Source organism: Brienomyrus brachyistius, chromosome 3 (assembly GCF_023856365.1).
Source record: "Brienomyrus brachyistius isolate T26 chromosome 3, BBRACH_0.4, whole genome shotgun sequence".
Lineage (NCBI taxonomy): Eukaryota > Metazoa > Chordata > Actinopteri > Osteoglossiformes > Mormyridae > Brienomyrus > Brienomyrus brachyistius.
This window is the reverse complement of record NC_064535.1, coordinates 29,953,084-29,979,333: the sequence shown is the minus strand read 5'-3', so window position 1 is coordinate 29,979,333 and position 26,250 is coordinate 29,953,084. Positions and strand designations below refer to the sequence as shown.

General features: G+C 41.0%; 1 protein-coding gene and 1 long non-coding RNA gene across 5 annotated transcripts in view; one reads left to right on the top strand and one right to left on the bottom strand.

The window, feature by feature from the left end:
- Positions 1-200: 200 nt before the first annotated feature.
- LOC125738543 (uncharacterized) lies at positions 201-6,246 on the bottom strand. The gene is made up of 2 exons (XR_007396858.1): positions 6,157-6,246; positions 201-1,606 (listed from the first exon to the last, which is right to left on the bottom strand). It is a non-coding gene; the product is annotated as an uncharacterized LOC125738543 (long non-coding RNA).
- A 5,996-nt stretch (positions 6,247-12,242) lies between these two features.
- The window catches only part of nr1h4 (nuclear receptor subfamily 1, group H, member 4), a 41,052-nt gene continuing 27,044 nt past the window's right edge, over positions 12,243-26,250 (top strand). For 2 of the 4 annotated variants that reach the window (XM_049007613.1, XM_049007611.1), the window contains exons 1-4: positions 12,243-12,399; positions 15,516-15,644; positions 18,973-19,341; positions 24,972-25,112. In XM_049007613.1, coding sequence (XP_048863570.1) covers positions 15,560-15,644; positions 18,973-19,341; positions 24,972-25,112 — 595 coding nt within the window. In that variant the 5' untranslated portion in view covers positions 12,243-12,399; positions 15,516-15,559. Of the gene's footprint in view, positions 12,400-15,513; positions 15,645-17,227; positions 17,472-18,972; positions 19,342-24,971; positions 25,113-26,250 lie in introns of those variants that run through there. The other 2 variants (XM_049007612.1, XM_049007614.1) reach the window with 2 other exon arrangements.

Below are 26,250 nucleotides of genomic sequence, written 5' to 3'. Positions count from 1 at the left end.
ACAGGATAGATCAAAATAACAAGACACAGCTGGGTACGATTATTATTGAGAATTTCACCTTTTTAAAGCAAGTTTAATTACTTTGTACTAAGTTTTTACGGTTTTAGCACAGTGATATATTTGCCATAACCCCCCAAATATTTTCTCAAAATTGATTAAAACAGAACTTTTAAAATAGATACTCAAAAAAGGAATGCATGCAAGTTTATTTTCAAGTTTTAATGCTTTTAAATTAAACTAAACCATATGGATACAATACAATTTGTCACATCATTGACCCATTTCCCAGAGCTTGACACCCACATTTTTATGAGACAGTCAACATTATTTGGTTTATGTCTGGTGGTCACAATGTTTTGGCGCATCATTAGTTCATCAGTGTATATAAATTCTTTTTTTGTATCTTCTTGAACAATACAAACAAAGAACGCTCTTGGGACTTCACATCAAGAAGCAAAAACACTGAACAACCAACTACCATTTACATACAAATTATGAGTTTTGACAATCATAAATGTATTCTGTCGCTACATGTGACAAATCTGCCAAATTATGGTTTTTTTCTAGCCTCCATTCATCTAGCGAATAGTGGGCTGTGCTGAGAAACGCTGAGGTGCAGCCCCCCCTGCCACCCCCAAAACTCAGACAGGTCTTCAGCCAGCAGAAAAGCTGCTATATTGACTGGAGTGAGAGGATTCCTGATCAGGCTGTGACGAAGTGGGTAGGCTCAAGAATGAGGAATCTTGCCACTCTCTACTAGAACATCTGGGATATAAGCAACATGGGCAGGTGCAGTCAGCGAGGCCTACAGGCTAGAGAGGGTGGGGGGTAAGCCATAATAACTTCAAACTGCCAGTATTTCCCTTGCCCATAACATTACTGAGGTAGCTAAGAGAAATACAGAAGATGAGTCATCTTTACGTATTCAAAAAAATGTAGGTCAAAGTGCAAGGTCAAGTTATGGACATGTAGTGAAACATTTTACAGCTACATTATTATGTGGAAGTACATTTTTTTTTTAGTTTTAGGTTGTGAACAGCCTGCCCGAATTTACTGCCACAGGGGGATGGAGCCAAAAACCAGTCACATCAGTATCCATGATACAGTGTATTAGATAACAGAAGAATTAAATAACTGTCTCCAACAGCATAAAGGCCAACCAGCATTAGGAAGATGAGCTGTAACACACGACCAGCCTACCCACCATACGTCAGATTGGGCAGAACCACAGTCCATACTTTTCAAGCCATTAATTCAAACTTAAATTAGCCATGTTTGATGGTAATAGCAATTGATCAGCTGTAGCATTTAATATTTGGTGCACATCACCTAAATATCAGGGCAGGCACCATACTTAGCAGATTGTGTTTCCAAAGTATGTAGCTGGTGTTTCCACATAGAGGACTCTAAACATGGGGTCAATATCCAATTTCAATATTGACTAACCCACACTGGCCAGAAACCTTTCCATGATATGTAGAAGATGTAAACTGTGTCCGTCTGGACATCCAACAATGATGCTGTGAAGATCAAGCCACTTTCCATCCATAGTTAGAGTGGAGTTCAAGACTTCACTAGACTGCAACATGGTCCACAGTGGTGGAAGCTATGAAAATACAACAGTGAAGTGCAGAATTTCCATCATAAAGTCACAGGCAAAGAACAGGCACATTCCAGCATCCTCTTCTTAACAGCTGTTAAGTACATGCTGTACTATTTGGACATTTAGCTACATTGACTGTGAATAGGGTTGTCTTTTTATTCCCACTCCACTGATGTCATTTATCCCTTGACAGATTTCAATTTGTTAGACTTCACCTTACCTGTTAACACTGTAAATTCACCAATACTTATACATACATGACTCATTTTAGCAGGCTTTATCTATGAGAACAAGGCATTAGGTTTTTTTTTCCCAAATTCACATTAGAGCTACAGATAGACTTTTTTTTCTATAATTTCCGCAGACTATTGCAGGCTACTGACTCCATATAAACGATGCATTTAAAAACAAGCATTTCATAATGCGATTAAAAGATGTCAGACGCGTTGACGTTTTATTTAGAGCATTTAATAGAATGAGTCGTATTTAAAAACCACTACAAAATCACCGCCATACACCGAGTCAAAAAGCTAGTTTGAAGGGGATACCCGCAAACTTTAATGCCGTTGTATCGCCAAAGAACCCGCTGAGCATGAACTCCCACGTCCTGTCTTTGTCTGAAGCAGATCACCAGCGCCGGCAAGGCAGTAGCTTGCGCAGTCATCTCCATAGCGGGCAATGTCACAACCCAACCAACAGCACAAACTACTACCTCAGCCAGAGCTTGATGCGACATCACAATGGTGACTTCTGCTTAAAACACCCCCGTGATCACACAGGCGGAAGGATGAAAAGATACCGCTAGACCCCGGTCGACCACCGCCTAGTGAAGAAGCAGGAACACCTCGCCCATACGCCCCCAAACACGTTTCCCTTCTGATATGACCTGCGATGACACGATAAGCATCCTTTCAAATATTTGCAACCGATTAAGTATTTCTGTAATTAATTTTAGGTTACAGAAATATCGGTTCTATCAAAAGCCGTATATACTATGTAGGTGTACTACGATGTTGGTAAACATCGGAACCTTAAAATGATCAGAAAATGCATACAATGTTACGTCCAGAATACTATTAAAATTACCCTCTGGCTGGCCAGATATTAAACAGCCTAACGACAAAGCTAAGCATTATATTTAACAAACGAATGCAAATAAAACACGTGAATGTGGCCAGGCACACGAAGACACTTTAGGATGCCCTATTTCTTATAATTTAAAAAGTAAATCACAATGACCACATGCCTGATATACGGATTTATATATTCAAAACTGCTTAGATCTAATATAGGTACAGTCTGTGTCTCATTATTCAAATGTGCAGGCACGTAACACGCATGCAAACAAGTATTTGCCATTATTTGTTGGGTGAAATGAGCATAAAAAACACCCATTATTAACACTTCATGGCTGCACAAATAGGTCATCTGGTTTGCTGAGTTCTCAGAATACTTCGAGCAAGCAAAGCGCAGGGTTCGCGAGGCGCGCTGGCACTGATGAAATGTAGCTCGCTATGAGTCACGTTATGATCTAGTTATTGGTTTGGAATATCTGTCACCGTTTCACAGCGGCCTACTCGGAACATTAATGCAAAAGTTATCCATGCAGGTAGTCGATATAATAATAATAATAATAATAATAATAATAATAATAATAATAAAAAACATAGGCCTGGAAAACAACAAGTAAAACACAATCTTTCTAAATGTTATGCCGATCGTTTTCGTTACGAAACAACAAAGATAATAATATGTAACAATAATAATAACGTGAGTTTCATCCTGAAATTATACTCCCTGAGACATCCCCTTCCTCTGACTGGCAACTTGCATTTATTAATAAATCACGTAATCCCACGAGCGCCTCCATCAACTGCACTCATTTAAGTCTGGGTGAATCATGTGTGCCGTTCCGTGCCGCAGTTTCCGCCTTCTCACGACGGTGTCCATCCGCATGAGGCTGAAGTTGGCCCCTTAATCGGATTTTCCGGTCCACCTTAAATGCTGCGCAGCCGAATGCAATGACGCGATCGCGCCTGTAGGGGGGACTCATTTAGCGAGGCTCATTTCAGAACTTCATTTGGCTTTCGTTTCGATTCGGCTTATATGTCAATACTTTGAGGAAAGTACATATATGGGCAGTTTCGATAATAGTACGTCTCTACTTTATTACAAAAAGAGAACGCAAACGTTTTTCCATTCCCAGTTCTGAATACTGAATCTTTTTATTCAGCAAGTTCAGAGAAGTATAAGGATTTTTTTGATGCAGGTGGTGTCGTGACATAAGCAAAATTAAACATACAACTAAACATCTAAAATTAAATGTAAAATAGGTCAAATAATAAGTACAAATAAGTAGAATAAGGCAAAAAAATAAGTCTTTTACAGGAAATGTGCAAAGACAACGCAAGCAGGTAGACAATATAAATAAGTAAAGAAATAAGTATATATATAGATAAATGGATGAATGTGATGTGCAAATAGCTTGGGTATGGTGCAAATGAGTTCTATATGTTAATGAAGCTTGTACAATGGGTGGTTAGATTATGAGGCAGTTTCTCATAGGTCCTTATTTAGAAGGGTGATGGCCTGGGGAAAGAAGCTGTTAAGGTGACAGTATGTCCCAGTGCTCAAGGCTCTTATTCTCTGCTTTCATTGGGATAGAATTATCCAGATGATAGAATTATCTCTGTCTTTCTCTATATCTTATTATTCTGCAGATGAACAAAGATATTCTTTAACCTTACAGACACCATAGGCCATTGTATAGAAATGTTTTATTATGTACATTTTATTATATTCATTTCTGTATTACATATAAAATTGATGTGACTTTGTTTTATGCATGGCTCAAAATCCATGGAACAAAGGACTTAAATGTTCTAATGCAAACACTTCCAGGTAGATGCCAGCCACAAAAAAACTGTGATCAAATGTAAATTCACTTAAGCATGACAGAAAATATCTGAACATAATATGACTTAATTATATTTATTTATAACCATTAAAAGGTATGTTGTACCTTTATATTGGAGTTGGCTTTCACTACTTGACCATGTCCCAGGGCCTAAACATTTTCATGACAGAATATTTCATCTAAACAAAAATATGACTTCTTAAAAGGTTAACATTATCTGATGATTTCCAGGCAGGAGGCTATGAATTTAAGGGGTTTGGCCCACTAAAAATTCACTTCAGTATGATGTCTGAAATTAATTTCTTTTGTAAGCAGACTTGTTTTAACTTTTATATATAACAGGGAACATTACTCATACTCATTTGTGATCTTTTTGACAAATATCAGGCTGGAACTAAAGCGATTTTCCCCATCAAATCCACCTGGGAATATAGCTCACATATACATTGGTTGTCATCAAGTGATACTTTCAAAGCATGAGTTTAAGGGGTAAAACGTTTTGAGCCAGTGAAAACTCACTTCAGGATGACAGTTAACATATGATGTTAACAAGTGATATTACTTGATTCCTTCCTGGGTCAAAGCTGTTATCACCTTCAAATCCCGCTGGGACTACAGCTTTTGTACTTCCTAAATTTGAGAAGATAATAAATAATACCTAAATAATAAAGGATAATACCTATTATTACGGTCTATGGTGTCCATAACGTTAAAGAATATTTCTGTTCATCTACAGAATAAGGTATAGGGATAGACAGAGATAATTCTGAACTGGGATTAGAAAAATGTTTGCATTTGTCTCATTTTCTAATAAAGTATACACATACTATTACTGAAACTGCCCAGATATGTACTTTCCTCAAAGTGGTAATAAGTCAGCCGAATCGTGTTCAATACTTAGTGTTAATACGAATCGAAAGCCAAATGAAGTTCTTAAGGTAAGCCTCGTTAAATGAGTCCCCCTACAGGCGCAATCGCATCATTGCATTCGGCTGCGCAGCATTAAAGGTGGACCGGAAAATCCGAATAAAGAGCTGCGAATAAGGAGTTAACTTCAGCCTCGTTCTATCCGCTCCGATAAAACAGGCTCTAGAGTCTATAGACGGTCCAGGGAGCTGAGGCCCAGAACACACCGGCCGCGTGCCATGTGAATCGCGGCTGCGGAAGTACTGATTTTCATTTCGGCGCCCATATCGACAGGTTAGAGCAGATAATAAAACTTAAAATCTTGGCAATTGCATGTTGAGCCTACATTGGTACTAATAGTAAAAGCAGAAAACACAGATCAAACTAAAATTATTTTATGTCGATAAGTTAAAACTTTAGATGAAGAGAGGTAGTTTTCAGGTGCGCTATCGCTAACGAGGGTAAACAAAATCGCAAAAAATATATACAGGTATTGCTTGCTAAGGCCTGTAGTGCAATAGCAATAATGTACTAATAATAATAATAATTAGTAGTAGAAGTAGTAATAATTATAATAATAAAAGTAGTAGTGGTAATGATGATAATTATTATTATTACAATTGAGCACACGCTTCGTAACCTTCGTCTGAACTAAATGTAACTTAAATTTATAATGAATTTAAATTAAACATTCTATTACTGATGGCAAAGGTATAAAGATACAGCTTACATCGCCACAGCAGCAACGCGGATGGTATGGACAAACACACGGATACGCGACAAGGCCGGTGTGTACAGGGTCTGACACCTGATCCACGCTGCATAAAAATTCGCGTGAAGCATCAGACCTCACGTACAGCGTGACTGCCCCGCCCACGGTCGATTGTGGAAATATCAGTTTTATTTGGTACTGCTAATTTTTATACTCGTTTGATTTAAAACATTATCATACAGTGTATGTATAACTCTAAACAAAAACGCCTAAACGCATTCTCTTACCACAACATCCACTAATATAATCAGATAACTTCATTTAAATCAATGCCTACCAAATTTAAGTGTTTGCAGCTTATATCGCCCGGGGTTTACCCCAGCCGAGCGCCCTATGCTACCTGGAATAACTCCATTACTGAGATCTGAGGAAACAGGGTTACCAACTGTAATGCATCCGGTGTGACACGCTTTCAGGCTCTCACGCTCACGCAAGAAATCTTATGGCAAATGTGTATCATTTCATTATAAACCGAAGATTAGCTGGAGCTAATTTGGAGTAGTTTGTAAACTCTACAAACTATTTACAAGGCAATAAAACTGTTACATACTGTACATGTAAATGTGTGTGAATGTATGTGTAGACTTGTCTCGAATTGACAATCTCACTTTAGCCAGCTGACCAAAGTTGGCAACCCTGAAGTAACATATCCAGAGTCATGGAGAATGCAAATAAAATACATATCTTCATAAAAAGAGCCTGATACAGAAGTGCATCATTCCTTCATTCATTTATAAACTGTGTCATTTGTTTTTCTTGTAGAAATCCCTCCTTGCTTATAAAAAATTATGTGAAAGATATTTCCTCTTTGATGTTTATCTTCTCTGCATTTTGTATGTGTTTTTCCACTCAACAAATCCTTAGCAACAAAAAACCCACAACGACCACACACCATGCATCAAACAATATCTTTGGGGGAAGGAGGAAATAAAAGCATGATGATGTCATTTCATGATAAAGAATCATATTTTTTTTTTGTTTCGGGGAAGAAAAAGGTTCTATGAATGGCACACGTAAATTGTCATGACTCTCCATTCTGCACTTTGGTTACTGGTGGCTGCATTAAAGCCTATCACAACATTTTTATAAACATTTTACACCTAACGAGCTTCACACTTCACACTGTTTTTGTCACGCTCGGTGCCGGTGAACGGGCGATCGCTCGGGCAGGCGGGAAAGGAGCAAGCCGACAGGCAGAATCCGTGGTAAAACGGGGTTTTATTTGAGTAATGGGAGCGGGGAAACATCAGACGTGGACTCACCTAACATCAATGACAGACACTGAACTCTGGTAAGACATGGACTCAAATAGACAGGACTGATTGAAAATAATTGGACACAGCTGGGTACGATCAGGGAAGCACACGTGGATAATCAGGGGGGCGTGGCACACACGAGGATCGTACAAGCCGGGTATGACAGTTTTTAATATTAAAAGATAAATATATATGAGGAACCCATGACCACTTCAAAGGCACCAGTCATGTCATCATGTCAGTTATGATGCTTGTGAGTATTACTTTAACAACACCTAAACCCGACCATTTTAGCTTTTATCAGGTCATTAAAATACTGACATTTTCTGATTTTTCATAGACTGAATTTTTCAGCACTTCTGGGTCCCCGGTACCTGGTTCATGGACAACAGCGGGTCATGATAGTATGTCAGGCCTGCTTTAATCAAGGACGTCACTGCCTTGGCCCCCCACTCCCTCATCCGGGTGTTGGGATGCTGGCAGACCTATGAGGTAAATAGAAGACAGAGTCAGAGGGAGACATCAGCTAAGCTCATGTTCACATGTAGGGACCTGGAGGCTTTTATCATCCCTGATGCCTGCTGCAGGTACCATGTAGCTAATTGCATAGGCATTCCCCTGGATAGCGATCCATGCTCATCTGTGACTGGCCAGCTTTCTCCTAACATCAAGTAGTCTCCTCCATTACAGAAGCTAGAAACGCACACATCACGTCCACATGCTCCACATCATAACAGCGAATCCTTCAATCCCACGCTGGCATTTGTACCATCTCTGTATTGGACCACTCAAATACTTCCTAAACATCCCAGAAATCCCTCTCTACCCTCAAAGAACAAAAATGTGAAAAATCCACCTGCAGCTTCGCAACCCGAGGCGCTCCCTCCGCCTCAAGTAACTGTGTCCCCAGTGACTCCTCTGCCCTCACCCCGGCAAGCCCGACCCTGGCCGCGGGTCCTTATGTCCGTGTCCCATAAGGGGAGAGGACACAGATGCCGGGCTAGGGTTCCTCCCGCCCTGCCCCCTGGCTCGCCCTTGCTCGCCTGCGCTGGGGCTCGGAGAGCGCCTGCAGGTCCTGGCCCTCCGGGTCGGCTGTCGCCTGCGGGTCCCCCTCCGCGGCCTCGTCACCCTGCCTCGCTCCTCCCTCCAGTGCCTGGTCGGTCGCCGGCAGGCTCCCCCGAGGCGGCTCCTCAGTCGCCTGTGGGTCCCCCCGCTCCTGCACGTCAGAAGACGTCGCCGCCTGCTGCGGCTCAGCACGACCGCGATCGTGACATTACCAGTGTACTTTCAGTGGATTTCAGGCTTCTGTTTTTAGAGTCATTTGCCAGATAAGTTTAAGATGACAGATAAATCACATTGGCTGTGTTTAAATAGTGTTTTAATCTGCCTGTTGACTACATGTGATATATACCATCTCTCTCTCTCTCCGGCGTCCTCTGTCTCGGGAGACCATGGAATTCTGCGTCCGGTTTGGTTACTCCTTGGCTTGAAAACAGCATCTCTGGTGGCTGTAGAGCCCGATTTTGGATGTACAACTTCTGGTGCAGTTTGGACAGATGAAGATGGTGTCTGGTTTCACTGAGAATTTCTCCACATTTTTTCTGTGTTCTCTCTTCTCTGCCCAATATAGGTGTCGCTTTTGTTCGCCGTTCTTTACACCCACCTTAACAGTCCGCCTCCAGCCACTGTTGCTGCAGCCTCCCATGTTGTGGGGTTGATGTCGCAGATTTTCATGTTGCGCTTGCAGACGTCTTTGTAGCGCAGTGCTGGCCTCCCCACTGGTCTGACGCCAGAGCCCAGTTTTCCATAGAGCATTTCTTTGGGGAGCCGTCCATCATCCATGAGGTGAACGTGGCCGAGCCAGCGAAGGCGGCGCTGGGTGAGCAGAGCATACATGCTGTGGACACCTACCTGTTCCTGCCTGGCAGGGTCTGGATGTTTCATAAGACTTGGAGGCCCTGTCCTGAGGTTTATCAAAGCCCAGGTTCTTATACTATAGGAGACTGATGCGGTTTAAGTACTAGATGGGAGGACCCCTGCAATGAAATTCGTAACATTTCAAGACGTATAGATCGTAAAACTTCTCGTGTTGGAGGGGCTGGCGTGTCTCCATTTTAAAAGGATGAGGTGCGTAGCCAGTAAGGGGGGCATGGTATCGGATGGTGGAATGGCACTTCATCCTTTTACAATGGAGACACGCCAGCCCCTCCAAAATATGATGGGTGTATACAAGAAGTTTTACGAAATGGGCGCCTGTGTGAGTGCGCATGCACAAGTGCTGGCTCCTTCGGTCTATCATTTCGACCGCGTTGTTCAAACAGGTCGGTCGCATATGGCTGAGCTCCGGGACTCGCTCATTTCGTCTTTTAGCTACTGTCAGACTTAAAGGTTATTCCTTCTAAAAGTTTGCTGTTGGTTTTGCTTCCGTTTGTTTAAACTCAGCATTTGGTCTTCTGTTTCATTCGGCATGTTTGTACTTGTTTAAATTCTGCCTGCTTTTTTTTCTATTAAAATAACGCTAAAGTTTTTCTTCTTTAAAACATTTTGGTGCTTTCTTTTAGAATACGCCATGGTGCTTGTGCCTACTAACAACACGCGGCTGCAGCCGGACGGACCCCCGCTGGACGTGTATGCGCTAGCTTGCATTCATCCTGCTATATGCTTTATTATTCCTTAAAAACGTAATTAAAAATAACACATAAATAAATACATGTAATGTATTTTTATTCTATTAAAGTTTAATGGCATCCATTATCTGCCAACCATATGGCCCCCTATCGGCAACACGTGACATAAGCATGTATGGTATATGGAGATAACCCCTCAACCAATCACATCATAGAAGGGGAGAACATTAAGCTCCGCCCAATGTACCACATACTATTTTTTTTCTTGGCTGTGGCAGGTGGATGGCCATTTTCGATGGCGGGAGTGGACTGTGTGTCTGCCTGGGGGGTTGCCCGCTGGGATCGGTGTTTCATCATGTGGTGGGTGTGGCGACGCACTGCATCTGTGCATGCTCCCCAACCTGACCTGACCTGAACCAGTGGGAATTTTTGCCCATTCATCCAGAAGACCATTTCTGTTAGGCAGTGATGTTAGTTGTGAAGGACTGGCTTGCAGTCTCTGTGCTAGTTCATTCCAAAGGTGTTTGATGGGGTTGAGGTCAGGGGTCTGTGCGGGCCAGTCAAGTTCTTCTACACAAAACTCCAACCATGTCTTTATGGACCTTGCTTTGTGCACTGAAGCACAGACATCCTGGAACAGAAAAGGGCCTTCCCCAAACTACTCCCACAAAGCAAAGAATTGCCCAAAATGTCTGTAGTATGCAGAGTTGCCCTCACTAGAACTAATGGGCCTTGCTCAACCACTAAAACACACAATATACGTTTCCACTGCTCAAGAGTTCAGGGGTGGTATGCTACATCTAACCCACACCACTCCATCTAACACTTGGCATTGTGCATGGTGATGTGAGGCTTGGATGTAGCTGCTTGGCCATGGAAGCCCAATCCATGAAGCTCCCAGTGTACAGATTTTGTGCTGGGGTTAATACCAGATGAAGCTTGGAACTCTGCAGTTACAGATCATTCTGTTACTTTACATGGTCTGCCACTTCCTGGTTGAGGTTCTGTTGTCCATAAATAATTCCACTTTGCAGTAATACCACTTATAGTTGACCATGGAATATCTAGCAGGCAAGAAATTTCACAAACTAACTTATTGCAAAGGTGACATACTATGACAGTACCGTACTTGAATTCAACTCTTTAGAACATTCCATTGTTTCAGAAATTTTAGTAAACCTGACTTCATGGGCAGGTGCTTAATTTTATATACCTATGGCAATGGTTCTCAGTGAAACACCAGAATTCAGTAATTAAAAGGTGTGTCCCAATACTGTTCTCCATATAGTGTATATACAGATTGTTTATTAATAATTTTGCAGAATAGTGTATGTTATTTCATATGCTAGCATTATGTTACCTTTATTACAACTGACTTTGGAATGACTTCATTATTGCTGTGATATCACAGGCAGTGAGCCAATGAAAGATCAAATTGCCATGGGATACAGCCACATTTCCTAAAAGTTCATTGTGAACATTTGGCATTATTTTGTGGTTTGGGTCCAGGGTAAGAGCATGCAGGATAAGATTTCTGTAATACCCTTACTCTTGGCTTTGATCTTGACAGCAAAAACTAAAGAGCAGTGGACATGGCAGTGAGTGACAAAGGTTTTGTTTACTCCAGGATACCTCTGTTGACTTAGAAGGGCCACTCTTCAAACTAACAGGGGATGGAGCAACATTTTGTGAATTATTAAAGAGCTGTTATACTTATTAGTTTGCATCAGAGAGCTGACACTTAAATCACTTTGATGGAAGCTCATTGTCAAAGCTGCACATAGATATAGCAGACACTGTGTCTCAGAATCAGGATCTTTATTACCACATGAACAAGGCTAGTGGAAATTTGTGTTAACACAGCTTGCTAAAGTTGAAGACGCCATGACATTCGACAATTAACAACTACGACATAAAGAGACAGAGAATGAATACAAGGCACAAAATAAAAAAAACTATATATGATATAAGGTATTTGAATATCTATTAAACAGTTTTGGTTCTTTGGAATTTGATACAAACAAGCAGCTTGAGCTGCTTTTACTGTGTTTACAAAAAAATCCAGATGGACACCCACTCACCAACAAGATTGACTTAGTAAGAGACCCGAACACAAATGTTTTCAGCAACTCTTCCAACAAGGGACAGCAGTTTAATAAATAACTACTGCACTCTTTCTAAATAAGCCCAGGCATAGACAGGGTTTGTGCTGATGTAAGAGTGTGTGGCTAGGTCCACATTGGCACATAAAAACAGTAAGAAAGGGAGCATAATTTGGAATCTATATTCACTAGACCTGCACACCAGGAGAAATCAAGGTAAAGGGACCCACGTTTTATTTCCTTTACTTACTCTGTATATTTGGTATCCACTATTGATCTGCATAGAGAGAATGGAATAAATAATAATAAAAGGTACTTTAATCTGACTGCCTATATCGGCAAAACAAATAGTTACATGATACAGAGCAAACAAATGAAACTGAATTGACCTATGAGTCCTTGTACAATATAGTGCCTTTTTAGCATCGATTCAATTATATGGAGCAATGTATAAATGATGTGGGACTTGGAGACCAAGAAACAGTGCTGTGTAAGAGTCCAAAAGTGCACTGTTGCATCAAAATGTTACCATTACACCAAAAAGTGAAACAACTGCCAAGCGAAATCAGAGAATCAGTGAAAAGCGGTAAAGCAAGTGAACTCTCCATATTCTTTGAAGGAGGACAGTGGATGCTACTATAATAAAAGACAAGCATGTAAATTTTCAAATGTCCGTATCTCTGCATGTCATTTCTATCATATTGTTGTGAACTGCAGCAAATGGAAAGATTTGTAGTAACTATCTGGATTATGGAAAGCCAAATATTTTCTGACATTTAGTGCTTTTAAATGGCGATTTCCACACATTTGAATCAGAAAAAGATGGAATTGACAAAGGCTGCACTTTACTTAATTGCAGAAGCTTTTAAAAGAGGTTTTAATTTTCAAACATGTGTGACATTAAGTACAGAAGTGGCTTGTGAATGCAGACAGTTAAACAAAATGCTTATTTTGATTATGTGGCGTGTAAGAAACTATATAGTTTGGAAGTTATTTGAATGACATGGTGATGTGATTTGAATAAAAAGGTAATTCATCATGGAAAATTACATGTGGTATGATACATCTTGACAAAACAGGTTATAAAAGGCTTAGATACAGCACAGTGAATGTTATCTGTTGAGGTCATGTTCACTCATTACATTTAGCATGTAGCAGTGATGATCTATGTTATGCATTGTGGTTCATCTGGTCAAGACAGCTTCAGGGGGGGTATTCCACAAAGCAGGATTAAGGGAAGGTCTGACTTATTTCGACAAATCTGGCTCATTTAAGTGTGAGTTCCGTTCCATCAACGTGTCTTAAATGAATCCCCATTGGGCTACCATGGTAACTTAGGAAAGTGAACAAGTCTGTTCCAGACCAGGTTAACTGTCTCGCTTAGTTAAGTATTGTCTCAAAGAACGTCCGATGTATGGGAACAGATTCCCAAAAGATCGTTCAGTTGGACGAAATTCCGTGCTCTCCCTACTCATGTCAAGTAATAAATATATTAAAGCCTATAAAAATCAGGTCTCAGAATTCTAATTAATTCCAAAATAATTAAAATAAAGGTGAACCCATATTACAAAGGTCAAACATGAAATGCAATTACTGAAATTGAAAAAACAAATTCAGGAAAAATACGTTAAAATAATATGAACAGGAAAATATTTCTATATTTTGTTTAGTCACTGTCTTCTTTGATAGTTTATTAGTAAAATAGAAAAGACAAGATGCAGTTATTTGTACAAATCATTTCACATGGATGCAATTGAAAGTATTTTACGGAGATTAACATTATACAGTAAAAATGACACGTGAACTCAACCCAGAAGGTTCTCTGTTGGCTATAGGGATAGAACCAGGAACTTTCACAGTATAAGTTGACAGTATAAACCACTCTACCACCATGCCACTGTATCAGGCACCTGTGAGATTTACATATCCAGTGTTGCCAGATCTTAAATGTTGAAGTATCGGACCAGCAGCTTAAAATTATCGTATTTTGAGAAAAATTGTCGTACATACGCAATTTCCATTCTGACGTTGCTCAGAAAATCTGCTTCAATAACACATATTATCATAGACTGTGCATATTATAGTGTATAATGCAATTTTTACCTACAGAACGTTTGTAAAAACCACCTCTGGGCAGAACAGCGCCTCTAGCACAGTAAAACTGGGGTCTTTCTCCCATTCATTTCTGTAAGTCTGATGGCGATCTTGCGTATGCTTATTCTTTGCGTCTTCCGTAACTGCAGCTGCGCCATGCAAATCTGCGCTTAAACCGCTCATCATTGTTTATTTTGTGCGGCACCATGTGTTACATTGTGCGATGATTGGCTGTAAAGGCACATGAGACGACTGCACATAAACAAGCCAAGTATGTCTGCGCAGCCGGATGAAAACAGAGATCTGTACTTTGTCGTGCTAATCAAATAACTTATCCATAAAATGAAGGGGTATAATTATCGTACATTATGGGATTTTTGGAATTATTGATTGTACAGAGGGTAAAATTATCGTACAAATTCAATAATTATCATACATCTGGAAACACTATTTACATAACGTACGCTTTTAACTTGTCTGCAACTCCCTGGCTTTATTTATGGCCACAGTATTGCTTTTTTAGCGATTACATCTTTGTATTTTTCATAGAGCTCCATCAGCAGCGTTTGTTCTACAGAGGAAAATAAAAGACAGCTCTCGTTTTACACTCTTTCCGACTCATTTGATCCATGTATTGTTCATCCATTCATTTGGGCTTCTTTAATATCTCGGGAGCACACACTAAGTGAGACTATGCAAGTCTGTCTTATGTGAGCCTTGATTAGTTAAAGCTGAACTGCGATAGTGGAACGACATTAGGCTAAATTTAGAGATGGCACTAGTTTGAGTCTGACTTTTTCGGGAAAGTGTGGCTTTATTTAGCTACTTTCATGGTATACCCCCCTGGACACAGAGCATGGCCATCAGGCTGCCTGTCTACAGTGAACAATCCACTTGATGTAGTGCTGAACTTTGGGCTCATTCTCACAACTCCTGGACCACAAATCTGATAAGCAAGGTTAAAAGCTTAAAATAAAGAAAAAGGTGGATCCTTTTGGAACATTAGAGTGCCAAAATATCAAAACATTACAGTTTAATTTACTGATGTCTTAAATGTATACACTCAGCATTTAGGTAAATCTGATTTACTCTTTAAAGCTTTCCACTCATAGATTATGAGTTTGGTGATCACAAAGCACAAAATATGTGACTGATGCAGGATAATGAGTGTGTTAGCTTAGCATTAGTCCCTATCAAGGTGGAGCACAATGGTCCTGTTACATGTCATTTTCATGTAGGGTGCTAGGCGTGCACTGCTGCAGGGCCTCATCAAGTCCTCTGAATGAATGAGTGGACGGCTGCCCATGGCACTACAGTGGAGACTCTCCAGGCCTCCCCTGACAAGGATTTCCCCCTGGCTGAGTTTGGTAAGGTGCTAGACATCTATTTACTGGCATGTTGTCCATTTGCATTCATTTCACTTGGGATGAGCCACTGAAAATTTATGCTAGGGTCATTAAGCACTTTGTTTTATCTTTGGAAGTAAGTGAAATTTATATGGGTTTTAAACATACACATATGTATATATATATTTTTTCAATATATTTCATAAATAAGTTTTTTTTTGTGACAAACATTTTTGTCACAATTGTGTGATTGTCAGGGTTGCGGGTGATCAGGTAAGCGGACGGGCAGGCAAGCGGGCAGGAAGCAGGCAAGGAGACGAAAATCGGGGAAACGGGGAATTTATTAAAGGGGCAGGACAGAACGCTAGTATGGACATCGACTAACATCAATGACGGACAAAAACCAAGGCAAGACGTGGACTCAAATAGACGAGACTGGGCGAAAATAATCGGACACAGCTGGGCATGATCAGGGAAACACACGTGGATAATCAGGGGCCGTGGCACACACGAGGATCGGACGAGTCGGGCATGACACTGATAACAACCTTTATAATTATAGGATAGAAAAATTGGTTTTTAAGTAAAGCAGTTGTCTTTGCATCCCATACGAATAATACATAAGATAAAAGTTATAAAAACTAGAAGAATTCTCTACTTTTAAAGCGATGACAACATCAAATGGTTTATAATGCATTTGAGATAAATTACGTGTTTCCAACAACTATAATTCTACCTGGAGGTGTAAAGTGAGAGCAGCTAACCATGCAGTCATTAGTCCAGATAAATAAATGTGTAAAAAAAAATAGTAAATGCAATCTGTTTACAATAAATTTGTCAAATTTGAATATTTTCATCTGACCAGTCGGTCACCCCCTACACCCCTAGTGAAATCCACCTGAGTAAGCATAGAGATCATCTCCAACATCTTCCTACTGAACTGATGTTATCACCTCAGCTGATAATGCCTCTTTTAATTGTAATGCTAACTGATATTTTTCCTTAAGTCACTGTGTGTTTTCTATGCTGGCTGAGCAATAAAGATGTAGTTCTGTCCTCTCAAAAGATATAAGGCTTTTGATCAGCTGGAGTGGGAACAAATAAAATAAATAAATGTAAATTTTGGAACTCAATGTCTCGCATATAACTCATATGATCAAGATATTATGGTTTCTTACATTTACTATAAGATATACTGCATATTCTGTATATTCACTCATTGTATTTCCCTCTCTTTGGAAGCACTTGCGCAAATAATCATGCAATATAATAATTCGTCACATCACGTGCAGGATCTATGCTAACAATGCATAACATGAGGGTATAACGAGGGTAAAAAGCTATGTAAATATTCATCAAAATCATAGCAGACATTTTCATTTCAGGTGTTGTAAAGCGTTTGTAATCCACTTTTTGGACTTTTATTTTTATTTTGTTTTACATGCGGAGGGACATAGGTGCTTTTATTTTGACAGTGGCTCAGGGTATGTCACGTTTGCGTGCGTTTTTTTGTCCTCTTTCTTGCGAATGGACAGGAGAGGACTTGTGTGGAGCTGAGTACCTGGAGTGCCGATTGCATGTGTGTTTCATTTATGTTTGAACAGAGGATTGAAGGAGGGCAGTGTGTAAGCCGAAGTCCTGTAATAAACCAAGGCCTGCTGTAAAAGAGAATTCAGCTTCTTTATTAAAGCCAACACAATGCAGAGGAGAAGCTGTAAAGGGAAAGGGCGCAGCACGCACAAACCACAGCCCGGTCACAAGGGGCATTGCAAATATGGATTTGTATTCTGCAGGGCTTATCTCCCTTTCCCTGTAGCTTGACTAAGGAAAGAGGATAAGTAAACAAGAGTAAGTATTCTCAAGTATTAGGGGTATATAGCATTTCAAACAGTTATATATAATAAGTGACCTGGATGTATACCAGTCTTCAAAACACTGTAATTCTTTTAGGTCATCTATTATGAATATCATACTGCATACATAGCAGCCATAGTGTAGTAAAAATGACGGATGTTAATTAGTAAGCTTGACGACCTTTGATCCTTTTCAATACCTTAAATCAGGAACTCTGGATTAAAATGTTCCATGACTATAAGGTAGTAGGAACAAGAGAACAGACAGAGAATCACCAGTTCCTCATAACGTGGATGTTTCTTAGGCCTTTTACTGAAATGCAGAAGTTACCAGAAGGTACGTCGCTTAGAGCTTTGGCTTTGCCTCTTTAACATTTCTTATGATGCGTGCTACAATTTAGAAGGGTGCCCATCAACATAATAATAATCTATTAAGACATTCTCTTAAGGTACCTAGTGTTCTCCTCAGCTGGTGGAGTAGACAGGAGTAGAAATGCATGAAATGTTCATCAGGGTCACTGTCTGTGATTACCTGATGTCACAACCTGTCAGTTTTACAATATAACTTTTAACACTGCAGTTGGTTCATTTGAAACTCAAATACTAAGGTAAGAGTTAGAGACAGCTTGTGGTTAATTATTATTCCATTTATGTTGTACATGTCAACTAATTGGATTTTCATGAATTTCAGCTTCCTGCCTTTGTTAAATTTTTAGGTTCTTATTTGGTAACAATGGATGTACATTTCTTGTATTTGGCACTTATCAAATAGGATGTAAGTTTTGATCTTAAATAATTATTTTGATGATGTTTTGTACAGGGGTGGCATGGCGGTGCAGTGGTTAGCACTGTTGCCTCACACCTCTGGGTCCCAGGTTTGAGTCTCCACATGGGTCACATGTGTGTGGAGTTTGCATGTTCTCCCCATGTCGTCGTGGGGTTTCCTCTGGGTACTCCGGTTTCCCCCCACAGTCCAAAAACATGCTGAGGCTGATTGGACTTGCTAAATTGCCCGTAGGAGTGCCTGTGTGTGTGAATGGTGTGTGAGGGGGCCCTGCCATGGGCTGGCCCCCCATCCTGGGTTGTTCCCTGCCTCATTGCCCATTGCTTCCGGGATAGGCTCCGGACCCCCCGCGACCCAGTAGGATAAGCAGTTTGGAAAATGGATGGATGGATGTTTTGTACAGCTCCAGTGTTAACTTTAATTTATTACTGGTCACTCATTGGAACCTCAGCCCATGTGCAGTTAAGCTGTTTCCTTGACAGCTTTATGCCTTTGATGTATGATCTGCCTCATTTGTATGTTGCTTTGGATAGAAGCATCTGAAAATACAAGTGAATATAATATTAAAACATAAATTGTAAAAAAATGTGTTGATTCATTTAATCCAGTGGTTCTCAAACTCGGTCCTCGGGACCCACTGCCCTGCTTGTTTTCTACCTTTCACAAAATGTTACTAAAATACCTGTCTTATTAATAACTCCACCTATATCAGCAGATCTACTGGCAGAGCAGAGCAGCGCACTGCTGAAAGACCAGGAGGTGCTTCCATTTGCCAGCTATCCTAGCATGCAGTTCTCCTCAGTGGACCCACCCATGCCCTCACCACCATACTACTCCAGTCAAAACTATTATCCCCAGTATGGCGAGGACTGGTATACTTCCTCGACGATGTACGAGCTGCGGAAAGGACTGGTGGAGAGCAGCTATGACATGCCGATGGAGGAAAATGCTCCACCAGTGTGCAAGCGGCCTAGGCAGGCTTCTCATGGCAGTCGAGTCAAAGGGGAGGAGCTGTGTGTGGTGTGTGGTGATAAGGCATCAGGCTACCACTACAATGCGCTTACCTGCGAGGGCTGCAAAGGTAGGAGATGCTGCTCCAATGGGTGGGGGATGTCATACCTTTCAAAGACTGATATTCATGAACCCATTAAACTCTTGAAGGATCCATTGGTATTCACCTGTTATTTAATGCACAATCATACATAGCTCAGAGGCCTCCAGGGTCAGGGGTTTGAATCCCACTCCTGTTCTGAGTTTGCTTATTCTCCCTATGATTCCTATATTTTAAATAATCTTGGAAATAATTTCCATCTCAGCCCTTTTTTCATCCCCGAATGCCACAACCTCCACACAGTTAATCTGTCGCAAATTTACTGCTAATATTCACTAAAATGAAATCCTTAATTGAAACGAGTTGTAATTTAATGCACATCTATCCTGCTGGAGTGTGGACTGCAGTCTCGGCTCATCCAGGGAGAAGTGGCTGATTCTCTAGCCGAGCTCTGTGTAATGACCCCTAAGCGTCAACATGTGCCTGTTTATTTCATGTTAATTAATGGGGTGCAACGAACATATACAAATGCCTTTGTTTTACCCCTTCTTCTAAATTCACTGTTTACCATTAACCCATTAAGTAAATAGGTTTGTTAACAATGAACTCTCTCCCACTTGACATTTTCATTTTGTTCCCCATGTCAGTATGTGACGTTCCACAGAAATAACTGAGGTATACAGTGGTTGTGTATTGTGTTCCTGTAACTGCATAGGAAATTGAGAAGCTTAGGTTTTAAACAAAACGTAATATTTTTTTGATGTAGTAATTGCAGAAATTAGCAGAGCAGCCAGGTTCTGTTAATTATATTTATTGGGGGTTGTTATTGTAGTGGTTGGTACACACTCCTTGCATTGTGTAAATGATTGTTACACACCTTTCCACTTTAGCTCGTACAGCCTTTTATGCTGGTGAAACAGACACAAAATTAGCCCTTCACAGTCTGATTCCCGGCAACGAGCTTTCCGCGCGGCTCGAGGGCTCGTTGCGGCAGACTTGTTACAATACATTAATACGAAAATATATGTATTAAAAATAATCTTGATACCTGGCCTAAGGCCTAAGCCCTAGCAATTTATTATTGCAAACAGCTTCGGGCTGAACTTGCTCAGTCTCTGATCCCACTGCAGAGACTACAAAGACGAGGGAAGGCTGTGCAGGCTGAGAACCTAACAGATCAAAAGCATGGTCTGACCCAACTGGTGAGTCACTAAGAGCTGTCTCAACAGGGCATTCTGCGGTCTCACCTGCAGAATTTACAGGAACATCCAGCGAATTACACAGGAGAGTCTCAGTCGGGACAGAACTTGTCACAGACTGCCCACTTAAGCGCTAAAAACTCAAGCCTACATGCTGGATAGCAAGACTTAGCATAGTTCAGCGACTTGCAAATGCTATCAGTCTTGCGACATCATGGCCCTCAGACAGCCGAGAAAGCACAGCGCCAAGAGCATTGGAGGAGGCATCAACTGAAAGCAAGAAGGGCTTACTGAAGTCTGGATGGGCTAAAGTGACGTTCTGTAGCAAGGCTAATTCTAGCTTCTCAAAAGCTTCATTGCACTCCGGCATCCAGTCAGCAGGAGTCAATTTCCTGGGTGTCGATAAATATTTTTTACTTTTCGTCAAAGCAAAAAGAGGCTTACTGACATGAGAGTAGCCCTCAAAAAATTGTTGGTAGAACCCTACCATACCGAGGAAAGACCTTATCTTGGATGTAGATGGCGTGTTACCCCTCTCATCCATTAAATCTTTCACACACAGATCAGTAATGACTTTGACTTTCTCTGGGTCAGTGGAGATGCCATCCTTATTGACAATGTACCCCAAAAACTTTATTGATGGCCTCATGAAATGGCACTTTTTCAGAGCTAGCTTCAGATTGTGAGCTTTCAATTTCTCAAATACCATCTCCAGCCTCTGTAAAGCCAGCTGTTCGTCTGGGGCGAAAACAAGGATGTCATCCAAATAGAGTCTGGAGAAACAACTTTGGTTTCCTTCAGCCAAGGAAGCAACCTGGAACTCAAAGAACAAGCCATAGAGCCACAATCCAACATAGCATTCAGCTCTACAGGACCATCAAGGGACACAATGGTGTATAAAAGGTCACTCATCACATTTAACTTCGGAGTATTTTGAAATATCACCAAAGAACCATCATCTACTGAAGCACAGAACTCAGAAAAAACAGATACAGTGCAAGATCTGGGGACAACTCCATTCGCCCTGCACTAGTCCCAACTAGTGGGCCGACTAGTTTCCCTGCTGAGTGGAAGCCTCACGGTGATCAACAGGTGGACTAGAAGCAAGAGTAGAGGAACAAGAACTTTCCTGGTGACCAGCAGTGTGACAGCAAAATCTCGCTCCTGCAATGCGCCATAGTATTGTGGTCATCACTACTACAAATGACACATGGACTCCTGACCCTGACATTACTCCTAATACTGGGTCCAGAAGGCCTTGAGCACTGAGAAGACTCCTTGACTAGCAAGCGTTCCAGAAGAGTAACAACATGTGCAAGAGACTGACCTTCACTGGATGAAGGTGCACTAGTAGCGACTGGATCTGAAACCATAATGGTAGGAGAAACGGCAGTCTGACTCCCTTCAGCCTGGGTGGAATGCAAGCTATCTGTTGGCCATACAAGCTGCCGTTGCTGAAGACGCCTCTTCCAGTGGTGCTCATCCAACCATACTTGAACATTGGCGACTGTCCACTCATTTGGAGGTTTACAGCTAAAGATCAAGGACAGCTCAGAATCAGGACAATGAGTAATAAACATGGCTATCACATCCCTAGAAGGGTCATCAAGGGTTTTGCCCTGCCTTTGTAGACCCTCAACAGCAGTGTCTAAAGCCTTGTTTAGCCTGATCCAATAGTCAGTAGCAGTCTCACTCTGGAAAGGCTTTGCGGTGTAAAAGTCAACCAAGGGCATAAAAGAAGACACTGAATCACTGAAATGCTGTTTAAGTATGTCAAAGATGGTTTGGGGACCCAACCGCAAATTCACATTCGGCCTGCTACACAATCTAGTCTTCACAACATCATGCGCTCTACCTTGCAATTTACTCAAAACCTCTTCTGCTTGATCACATAAATCAATGCCACTTTTAGCCAAAAACATTTTTACACAATCTTCCTACTGTAAGACGAACTACAGAAAGATCAGCGACAGAATAACAAGCACTTACAAGGCCTCACTACTTGTAACCGACTTAAGGCAGGACACAATATTCTAACCAATGCTGGAACCTATCTGCTTCACTAAATCACTGAGGATACTTACTGGGACATGTTCCAGGGTCTGACTCACAGAAAACATGGACGGGTCACCTAACTTGGCATCTGCAACAGCATAATTGGCACCACAATCAGTTTGATTCACTCCAGCAAAGCAAGGAGTTGATGTAACAGGTTGCTTGTCACCGGTCCTTCCTGGACCTCCAACAGCTAATCTAGCCATAGCTTCTGGCCCCTACCAACACTAGGCAATTTTTGGAGCATCCATATTTAACGAGTATCTAATGTAATAGAAGTGAAACCACACATATAACATGAAAACACATCTAAAAACGCAGGAAAGGTGCTTAAAAATCCTAAACCTTAAATTAAATGTCAAATTTCACAATTACTTCAAATTCTCCTGGAAAGAAAGAAAAAGAAAAAAATGGTAAAAAAATTCCAAATTGAATTAGCTAGATTCACAAAATATTTACTATTCATTGTTGCTTTTGATGACTCACACTGTCCAACCCACTATACGACTCACAAAACAGTTTGTGGAACAACGGAGCCCCCTTGCTATGGTTCATGGCGAAACTGTAGCTTGTCACGGCTCCGGAATGGCGGGAAACGGCTTCATTTTGTAGTGGTGTCTTCGACGGCCTCTGGATCCGGGTTACGGCACCATTGTAGTGGTTGGTACAGCCTTTTATTCTGGTGAAACAGGCACAAAATTAGCACTTCACAGCCCGATTCCCAGCAACGAGCTTCCTGTGTGGCTCGAAGGCTCGTTGCAGCAGACTGGTTACAAAGAGCCATCCAGCCATTGTCCAAACCGCTTATCCTTCTGGGTAGCAGGGGGTCCAGAGCCTATCCCAGAAGCTATGGGCACAAGGCAGGGAACGACCCAGGATGGGGGGCCAGCCCAGTACAGGGCACACTCACACACCAGTCACTCACACACGCACTCCTATGGGCAACTTAGTAACTCCATTTAGGCTCAGCATGTCTTTGGGGGGAAACCGGAGTACCCGGAGGAAACCCCAGGACAACATGGGGAGAACACGCAAACTCCACACATGTAACCCAGCCGAAGACTCGAACCTGGGTCCCAGAGGTGTGTAGCAACAATGCTAACCACTGCACCACCATGCTGCCCCAGTTACAATACATTAAGAGAAAATATATGTATTAAAAATAATCTTGATACCTGGTGAAACAGGCACAAAATTAGGCCTTCACAGCCCGATTTAAAGACTTAAACTACTCTTCTGGTTGGCCACGGCTAAGCTAAAAGAGTTTCTGGTCATAAAATCAACACCGTTTTGCATCAATTGCTAGAAGTAATTAATCAGAAATACATCTAAGAAATGCAAAGCAATTCACTGATATAAATAGCACCTTATTACTAACAGAATTGATTTCCTATAGAATACTTTATGTGGAGCGTAACACAGACGGTCCTACCCCGAGGCCTCATTGCAGCAGACTGGTTAAAGAAAAAGCACACCGCTTACGTCTGCAGTTGCCCAATAGAGGATGCTTAAACCCCACATTACATAAGCCCAAACAAAATAATACAATAATCAAAGCATAAGTAAACTAGCAATTAATGGCAAATTAATAATGAAGGCAAGTGGAATCATTTCACCTGTTACATTTTCATTAAGAAGTAATAATAAAGGTACTAAATAAAAAACTTTCCCATGATCAGTTGATTCAAATTGGACTTTTCAAGTATATTACCAGTTTTATAATGATGCATAATGATGAATCTTCACCCTGATTGAATACTAGAAATTTTTATTTGGTTGTTTTAAATGAAGGTACTGAAATGATTCTGCAAATCACACATAATGTAAAGTATAGTCAATGGGGGACCTTGCAGATGTAGACTGACTATGCTAAACTATTCTTTCTCAAAGCTTCATCTAACAATGGAATCAATTTATGAAGATTTAGCTCTTTTTGCAACTGTACCATGAAAAAAACTACCTTGTAAAAAATTCACCTAAGCATGAAATAGTGTGAAACATCCAGTCAGAGCTTCCATTAACCCTTTGTATGTTTTCTGCTATCTGTCTTGATATGCATTAAAACTCTCTTTGCTTCCATCAGCCCAGTATGAAACAGTGCCACTTTGTTTTTTATTATTTTCTGTGTCTGTACCAAGTTTACTGCAAGCTGATAATCATCAATGTGAGAATGACCCCAATTAACTGAAATACTGTAAAGACCAAGAATTTAGGACAGAACATTCCATAACTTGTGTGGTAATGTGTTTTTAACTAATTACTTTTGAACATTATATCACTAAGCATCAATTGGCAGTGCAGGCCATAAAGCACATACTATATCCCAAAATGCATCTCACTCCGAATGAATGGCATACTACACAGTCACTTCAGGCCTAATGCTGTCTTACTTCCTGTTTCTCACAGGCTTCTTCAGGAGGAGTATTACGAAGAATGCAATTTATAAGTGCAAAACTGGGGGGCGCTGTGAGATGGACATGTACATGCGTAGGAAGTGCCAGGAATGTCGGCTCCGGAAGTGTAAAGAGATGGGAATGCTGGCAGAATGTGAGTCGGCTTTGGTCCACTTTCTTCTAGCGAGATAATGCCCAGTCGTTTATTTTAAATATTAATATATACATACACAACATAGAAGGACAAACTTTGACCCACTCTCTTATTAGTTACTCTTATTATGTAGTTATCCTTTGTTATAATAAACAATTTATGTTAAGTTACCTAATTTGTTCTTTTGGCCCTAAATTATTATATCCTCTCCTGCGGGAAGTTGGCCCACAGCTGTTGCAACTGAGATCCTGTGGATTCGCACTGGGTCTGAGTTGACGTCCGAGCTGAGTGAAGCAGGACTTCAGCATGATGCAGGCAGTCCATAGACACACATGCTATGTGTGGACAATCATTGTCTTGTTGATAGACTGGTACCAGGGTGCTGTCTCAGGAGGGCACAGGATGTCACTGATGCAGCGCTGTGCCATCAGGGTCCCCCAAATCACTACCAGAGATGATATGAAGTCGTATTTTATAGCTCCCCACACCATGATGCCTGAAGTAACACCAGTGGATCTCTCTACAACATTGGCAGAATTGGTCCACTCTCCTCAGCGCCGCCACACAACGGTCATCCGGGTTAATTCAGAACCAAGATTGGTATTCCTGCTCATTCATGTAACTGTTTAATCCATTATTTGGCAGCAGCACAATGCACATAATCGTAGACATACAGGTCAGAGGCTTCAGATAATGTTCACAGCAAACACCAGAAAAAAATGTGATCTCAGTGATATGCACTTCTGGTTGGTACCAGATGTGCTGTTTTGAGGATTTTTGGATTTTCATGACCATTAGTCTGTAAAGTTTACTCAAAATGATGTGAAAAAATTCAGTGAGCAGGATTTCTGTGGAATGAAATGCCTTGTTGATGAGTGAGGTCAGAGGAATACGACCAGACTGGCTCGAGCTGAATGAAAGGTTATGATAACCAAGATAACCAGTTTGTGCAGCTGCGGTGAGCAGAAAAATATCTTATAATGCACAACATGTTCAACCTTGAGGCATATGGGCTACTACAGCAGAAGACCATGTCAGGTTCCACTCCTGTCAGTCAAAAATAGAAAGCTGAAGTTGCAGTAGACAGAGGTTCACCATAAATGAACAGTTGAAGACTGGAAAAATGAAATATATTGTG